The sequence below is a fragment of the Clytia hemisphaerica genome, unplaced genomic scaffold (genome assembly GCF_902728285.1).
Source record: "Clytia hemisphaerica strain Z4C2 unplaced genomic scaffold, Clytia hemisphaerica genome assembly, whole genome shotgun sequence".
Classification (NCBI taxonomy): Eukaryota; Metazoa; Cnidaria; class Hydrozoa; order Leptothecata; family Clytiidae; genus Clytia; species Clytia hemisphaerica.
In genome coordinates, this window is record NW_027104090.1 from 162,421 (window position 1) to 170,996 (window position 8,576).

The following is an 8,576-nucleotide window of genomic DNA, read 5'->3' on the forward strand; positions in this document are numbered from 1 at the left end:
TTGTTTTACAAGTGTGTTTTGGACACGTGATTTTTATTGTTCTCTTTAATGACACGTGGTTCGCGTAATGTTTACATTTTACTACGTTTATGTCCCTTTAAAGACCAAACAAGTCGAGATATGGTAAACTTGCCAGTAATGAACGACGACGCATCAACATATTTCTCTCAATGCTCAATTTCGCATCTGGTTTAGCCTGAAAATTCTTCATTGTAAAAGCCATTTTGATCATAACTCCTCGAAGAGTCATTATTTTTGTGGTAGAGCATCCGGCTACGGTTCGCAAGGTTGTGGGTTCAACCCCCAGCCGGGTCATACCAAAGATTCCCAAAATGGTACTTGATGCCTCTCTGCTTGATGCTCAGCAACTAAGAGAAGGATCAAGGGTAAGTGGAGAAATCCAGGGAGAAAGAGTGGCGCCCTCCCCTACCTTTGGGTAGATAGCTATCGAAAGAGGAGCCTTCGGGTCGCAGACTTACTTTGTGGTCATCTCACTACAACTATAAACCTTTTATAAAAAGCGTAGGGAGACTAGGTTCGAATTTACCAGGATGGAATGATGTCCTGGAATCGTTGTATTGACAATATTGGCGAGTTTACGTATTTGCACTTTTGAGGACGGTAGAGTGACTGAAGCGATTTGGAATAACCCGCATATCTTGTCCTCTAAATCGAATACGGTAAGTCGGTAATGCATCGTCGTCCTCGGCTGGGTTAGGATCTAGTCAAATTAGAACCTTAACGTCTCTGTCGCTAACAACACACATACATAAAATCGGTAATATCGTAGAGCCGTTGTATTGACAATATTATCAAAACAGAGAATTTGGACGTCATTTCCAAAGTAAATTCATTACCAGACCCTTCAAAACCCGACCGCGCAACTAAAGGTTGATGGGTGTTATTTTGTAGTCATGGGAACTATCGCAAGATAACAAAAGGCTAGAATAAAATAAAGGGAACATCAAAATATCTATTTCATTTCAACCGCTTGGTTAACCTCTTGTCTCCGTTCCCTTAACCTTTCTTCTCGAAAATATTCACTTGTATTTTTCTCAGGAAAGATTAACATTCGAAGTGCTTTTTGTGTGTATATCAAGAAAACAATAACCACATTGTTGATAATGATTGCGATACATTGGAAGAGTTCTCTCAGTTGTGGTGATTGAGCATTAACGATGACAAAACTGACACCAAAAACAACAGTGAGTGTGAAAGTAGCATATACTAACACAGTTCCATCATTCATAACACTCGGTAGATTTCGACCTCTAAATGCTTGGATAGAACACATCAGTTGGATAATCATGGATGAAGCAATCACAACATTGAAATGAAAAGAATTATCACAAAAATGGAAACTAATCATTGATTTGGAATCCATAGCTTCAGCACTTGTGATTGGTCTCTGGTGAATTGCTATGCCAACCAATGTATTGACTGATATCACCAAAACGATAATTATGAATACTTGGACCATTTTCGAACGTTGAACTTCTTCACTTGTAAGACGAACTTTACTCAAAAAAGCTTGAAGAAGTTTTTGTGATTTGATAAAAACAATACCAATGTTTATTACATAAAGCATGCTGATTGAAGTCAACCTGGAGATGCATTTGTAAAAGTTTGGTGTTCCAATAAAAGTAGATGGGACAGTTACAAAGAGAAGCAATATTATTGACATGTGTATCAACGAAACTTTGTAGTCAGATACTGAAACCATAGGTGTTTTTCTCTTGAATATAAACAGGCTTAAAGAAAAACACGTGACCATTATACCAATGATACTTAAAACCACCAAACAAAGAAATTGCGAGTCCAACAAACTATAATGTACATTTTGATAAGGGTCTTTGCACATGGTACGTTTCCCATCGTCAACATTGAATCTTCCAGTGCATTTCCGACACCTTCCATTACCGGACAGCGATTTGATTGTATTTTTCGGACACAGAAGACATCTCCAAGCGAAATTATTTTCACTGATATTACTGTAAACCATGTGATATCCTGCTGGACAAAGAGGTTTCTCACAGGTGGTGAAATTTATACTCTTTTTATAAAAATCGTCGTCCAGAGTAATGGGCTTTCCCTCTTCTAAAAGAAAGTGTCTATTTTTTCCTTCAAATATAACGTATTGCGTTTTTTCATAGTTTTCATACGTTTTTTGAAGTTCTGAGCGACTTTCCGCGAGTGTATGGTACCAATCATTTAAACCTTGAATATGGATCCATTCCATGTTGTCTAGTTGGCGTGCAAATACTTCCGCATTCCTAAGAGTACTAAATTTCAAGTAGGTTGGCAAAGATTGGAATAATCTTCTGAAATCTATAGTATAGCTAATCTCCATAAGATTTGAAAGTATATTGAAATCAAGCAATAGAAAATTATGAATAGCCAAATATTCTGCATTTTCAATAAATTTTTCACCCAATCGCCAAGTTTGAAATAGAATGCTCATCATGTGAGTTATAGGGAAAAATGGTAATTCTTCCTGAAATACAGCATAAACTTTGTTTAGAAAGATGGCTTGATCGGAACTTGATCCGAAAAATATAACGAAACGTTCTTGATCAGATTGGAGCATGTCTTTCACGAACGCTGTTTCATTGTTTACCTCCTGCCGAGCATCAATTTCGTAAATCTCCAGGCAGATTTTTTGGTTTTGCAAATTTTCAACTGTTTTTCTGTAGTATGAACGATAGGGAAAATCATTTGTTGTTAAAAAGACGATGGTCAATTTTTCCCAACCTGCAAGCTCAATATATTGCGATGTTTCTGAAACCAAACTGTTCACTGGGTTAAAAATGGACCCATCCTCCTCGATTCTGTGGTCTATATCGTACACTGGAGTTTCCTTGAAAACATTTTTCACGAAATTCGTCATTTTAAGTGAAGTGTACATGAAAAATGCGACGATCGATGACTCTGTGAAGTTTTTCCCTTTTGTTGAATCTTGAATCGTTCATCAAGGACAAGATTTTGAACAATTTCTGTCAACAAGGTGAAGTTACCACAAACATCATACTCCTTATATTTCAATTCACCAATTATATAACAATCCCAACAACCTCTAACAACAGCTTGTATGTATGTTTCGTTGATAAGATTTTTATTGAATGCACTCATTATTCCTGCGTCAATATTAAGTCGAGTTCTGTTAACATTTCCAGTGCAATTGGAGTATATCCCTATTTGGTGAAACGTGTAACATTCCAACTCCTCAAAATGGAGTAAGATTGCCAGATGGATAAATACATTTCTCCATTTCATTTTTAAGAGACTTTGAGTGACTGAAGTTGACCAGAGTTTACAGAATATGTTGCTATATTTTCACTAACCAAACCCTTCTTTACAAAAAAAACGAGCCACAGATTGCCTTTTTAATTTGAGAAAAACTTTCTATCAAGCTTTTATCGCTGGTAGGAGGCCAAAAACAATAAAACCAATCTCCATATAAAAGAATCTTCAATAATTATTTTAATTTCAAACTAAGAAACTATCTTTTTTTCCTTGGTAAAAATAATATCCCCCATACCTTGTTTAAGAATAATTGTACTGATTCGGAACATTAGACATCCAAAACATTAAAATTAATCAATCTCTTTTCGCAATTAAAATATATAACCTATTTTGATATTTTTTAATTAAAATTGATGTTCTAATTTCTTGGCGTAATTCTTAAAGGATTATCTTTTCATATTGTGTTAAAGAAAAACCGGATGTTTCAATATCGCACATTTGATAGCATATCCATTATTCCCTTATGCACATGGTAAACCTCCGAAGGCGCCCGGTGAGGGCGGTATTGACCTTGAAGTGTCGTTGGAGTGTTAAAAGTGGACCCTGTCAGATATGAATATTTGCTAAATTTGGAACCCTGCCAGAACGAAAAATAGAAAATCAGAAAATCTTTCAAAATAGCCCAACTCGACCCTGTCAGAAAAACTCCTTAGAAATTAGTAAATTTGGAAATCTTTCATATCTTCAGAGGCTAAAAAAGGGACCCTGATCGACCCCGTACCCTTACTCGATTTTGCCTCAGAGGAAACAGTTTGCAGACGATCCAGTTTTTTCGAATTTATTTTTCTTTTCTTTTCGTTTGTTATGAAAGTTTTATGACAGAAAATTTAAAAGTTCAACAGAATGGTTAATTATTAAATTGTTAGCGGTCGTAGCATGAACATCCGGCTACGGTGCGCAATGTTGTGGATGCAAAAATGGTACTTGATGCCTCTTTGCTTGATGCTCAATCAAAGAGACGGATCAAGCGAAATTTGATTGATCCAAAGAAAGGAGTTACATGTTTTTTCTTTTATAAGCATAACGTTTATAAGCATATGCAGGCCCAGTTTTTGGTACCTAAACAATGGCTCTATTGTTTGAGAACAATAGAATGCTAAGCATAATGCGAGCCTGATGTAGGGGCAGACACTTGCTTATAAAAAAAAAACATGTACGCCCTCCCCTAACTTCAGGTAGAGAGCCAGAGAAAAGGGTCACCTTCGACTGTTTTCGCAAACTCACTTATTTATTAAGGTTCTACATGCGTCATTTGTCTGATTGTGCGTATGTGCAAAATCAAGTCACAACAAACCTTTATTTACTTTCATTTCCATTTTTACAGATTGACGGTTTGAATCTGAATCATTTCGAAAAGAAAATTATTTCGGTCAGTGGGAAAGACGTTGAATATGCATTGTTTGATCTTACTAAGAAAGGTAGGTCCATGCAAGCTTTATGATTTTAGCCCGGAATGTTTTTCTCAACTTTCAGCTCTTATGGACGTTCTGATGGTAGCATTTTCTCTAAACCTGATTCCACATTCGTCAAAGAATTGTAATTCATTGAAAAACAATTTCCCTGTATCCACTTTTGGCCAACGGACGCTATTTGCAGCGAAAAATTTGCTTTTTAAAATCGGTTACTTACAGTGCAGCTAAAATTTGGTGAAAAAAAAGAAATATGAATATATGAATCATACCCTTACAGTGCATTTTTTCTCAATTTTTCAATCCTTGCTCTTTTTTAGGTTTACTTAGATTTTAAACCTTACATTGCATTTTTAAAAAAAAGTCCACCCTTTCAATGTAATTCTGCTATCTTGAAATTTGAGGGTAGTCGAAATTTGAGGGCACGTCAAAATTTGAGGGCACGTCAAAACTTTTGGCACGTAAGCACGTAGGCACGTCGGGTACGTCAAATTTCGGAGGGCACGTAAGCACGTTATGCACGCGAGCACGAAGGCACGTCAGACACGTAGGGCACGGAGGCACGTCAAAAAAATGAGGGCACGTGGGCACGTAGGGCACGTCATTTAGCAGACTCGTGGAGGTCCTATGAATTAACCGTTGTCTGTTCGTCTGTCCGTTCGTTCGTTCGTCCGTTCGTCTGTTACCAGCTTTTCTCGAGATTGGCTCATTAGTTTTTCTGGTTTTTGGCACAAAGATGCAAAATGGCAATGGCCAAAATGTGACGGAGCCCGATTTTCGAAAATGCCGGAAAAACTGGTTTTTTGGCATTTTCTCGAGATTTTACCATTAGTTTTTTCTGATTTTTTGCTCAAAAATGCGTATTAACAATGTTCACAACATGGCCGAGTCTGATTTTGAGAAAAAAAATTTTCCGGCTGAAATATGCCGGAAATCGCCGTTTTTCTGGGTTTTCATTGGACTTATAATTGGTTGTTTTTTCATTCAAAAACATTATTAATAGCAATGCCCTCCATCAAGCATGTTTCTATAAAATTGACTTTTGAAACCGGAATTATTTAAAAATCGCCGGAACAACCTATTTTCGCCGGAAAGACAGTATTTATTGAATTTCTCGAGCTGTACTCTATACTTTTTATGAAATTTTGCACACTGATGCAAAATGACAATCTATAGTTAAATTTGAGTCTCTATAACTTGATATAAGAAATGTAAAATTTGAAAAATCGAGCTTTGAAGGCATGATTTCTTAACTGGAATAGGATCAGAAAAAAGCTTTGACATTATGCCCTTTCAATTTTAAAAGAATTTGTAGAGAATTTCTTTTTCACAGACTGTTTGATAATTTTCACAAGATACTTCATAATCCTTGGAAACTGTTGTATATTGTCTTAGTATAAGCAAAGAATTTCGTTTTAATGGCCTTTTTCATCCTACTTATTCGGTCTTCTAATGTCAATTAGCAGTTATATACTTCTATTTCATCACCAGTCAAACTCCACAAACTTGATAGACCTTGGGTTTCTTGTCACTTCCAGATTGAAAACTATATGAAGATATTCTAATTTGTTGAAATGGCGGTAGACCCACCACAGATTTCTGTAACGCCCGAAGGGCTAGATGTCGTAATTTCAGCCATCGCAAGCAAAAAAAGTAAATATCGCAAGAAATATAGTTGCTATTGTTTTCGAAAAGCTGCAAATCTTCTGATAGGTCAATCGCTGAAATTCTATTGTAATGTCACGTGGCCTAGGTAGGATTTCCTACCTAACCACGGCACACTTTTCAGCCAAAGCACGACATGTAGCCCTTCGGGCTTTATAGATATATGTTAGTTCGAATTGCAAAAAGATTTGAATTATAGAGGTTCGAGTTACAGAGAGATGAATGCATAGTGTCCTCCCCCCACTGCTTGACCATGAAACCCAATCCAATTCCCACGAGTTAGACCAAGTATGAGTATTTCTAACTCAAACTATAGGCAATACAGGAGGACTTCGCCCTCTTACATAGCCCATGTCTGATATATACGAAATTGGCACTTAAAGGGTTAAAGGAAGAGTGGGGGGGAGGCAGGGTGGGGAAAAATGAGTGGGGAATGGAAAATTTTCATTCTAGGCATGGGGGGGAAGAGACCCTGAAGGACACTATGTGAATGTATGTGAACAAACACTTGAATTTATCTTTCAATTTTCTCCTTCAACCAGATTTGATGATGATTTAAAAAAAGAAGAGACGGGAAGTAGACAGATGAATGACTCGAATTATCGTATATTCGCAACAAACTATAATCACAGGTGTGTTGTTTTTCATTACTACGCAGCTCGTCCATAATCTATTACGTCTGTTTAATTTCCTCATTAACTCTTCACAGAGAAAACTGCTCACACCTGCTTTCAAATTGATGTTAATTGCCAATTCATGTCTTATACAAACTTACTGCTCTCCTTAATGAGTTTTTTGGAAATTATTCAATTCCATGTTTTTCTGTAAAACGAAAAACTCCCTATTACACGTTTTTTTATAAGAACATCCAAAATCTGTTTCGTGAGAATAAAGCTTTGGTATCTTTAGTACGATCCTATCGTCTACACCTTATCACTAAAAAGGGAATAATTCAAGAGGCGGGATAAATTTGAAAACGGAGGGCGAGCTAGCCAACAACGCGATTTTACCCTTTGGTATTCTTTTGCGTTTTTGATGTTTTGCTCTTTAATTCAAAATGGCGTCAGAAACTATCAGAATTCACCTTTGCATATTTACGCCCAATTGAGAAACCCGGTTGGGGTACTAAGTTTACCAGATGACGGTTCGGCGCTGACCATAGCGTCAGCCCCCTGCTAGTTAGGGAGGATTACACCCTACAAAAAGCCAAAAAAGGATGGGGGCTAAAGATGTTTCAAATATTAAGGGGAACTTATGTACTTGGGGGGAGCTTAAATCTCATCATTCAGCCTGGGCGCTGAATACTTCATCTTAATGGTTGGCAATTACTCAAATTAAAGCTCACGAAGCTTAGAAATTTTTACATTCGGCGCAATGTATTTATATTAAATTGACAAAATGTTTTATCTTAACCTTCAAACTGCAATACAATTTACATTGAATAACCCTTTTGTTGTGGAACAAATGGTCTAGGGTCGAAAGCCCCGGGGGCTACCAAAAACGTCATGAATCTTTGGGGGGACTTAAAACTCAGGGGGACCTAATTTTTGCCTGGGACCTAAACCCAGACTGACGCTATGCTGTCCAATTCTTGAGAATCGAAAATCATCAGGCTTTTCCAGGAAGAAATAAGTAGGAGAGTGACGAATCACTCACGTGACAAAGACAAAAATTTTTACGAAATCGCGCACGTGAACCAGTTTTAGCGTGCGCGATTTCGTACAAAACGCCCTTAGATATTTTTCTATAGAATCAAAGTATAATTGACGCGTGCAATTTTTCGCTCACCATACGAGATTGACGAGCGTTTTACTAAGCGTGAGCGTGATCGCGCACGTCTTATTGAAAAGCATGAATCATTTGGTCAAATATTGAGGCGAAAAAGTCATATATAGCGAGTTTATGTATGTGTGTTTTTTTGTGACGGAGACGGTTAGCTTCTGATTTGTGTAGATCATGTCCAACTGAGGAAGCATAGATTATAGGTGTTTATCATACTTCTGCAATATGGCGGTTTGTGTATCACACATATGTAACGGCTGTACTTAAGTACTTTGTGGGTAAAAATGCGAGTTATTTCAAATCGTCGGATAGTGACTGATCACTATCCGAAGTCTTCAAAAGTCCAAATATGTAATTCACTTATGATTCAGACAAGGGCGTTGCTTAGCACTCTCGTTGCTTTATTCTTCTTCTTTA

At 37.1% G+C, this 8,576-nt stretch overlaps 1 protein-coding gene across 1 annotated transcript; it reads right to left on the reverse strand.

Annotated features, from left to right (window-relative positions):
- Positions 1-973: 973 nt before the first annotated feature.
- On the reverse strand, positions 974-2,239 carry LOC136812702 (extracellular calcium-sensing receptor-like). The gene has a single exon (XM_067069227.1). It carries the CDS (start codon positions 2,237-2,239, stop codon positions 974-976), a length of 1,266 nt encoding a protein of 421 aa, XP_066925328.1.
- Between the last annotated feature and the right edge of the window lie 6,337 nt (positions 2,240-8,576).

Excerpts from the sequence above, each read along its gene's own strand:
- LOC136812702 (XM_067069227.1), bottom strand. The coding sequence starts at position 2,239 with ATGGAATGGATCCATATTCAAGGTTTAAATGATTGGTACCATACACTC.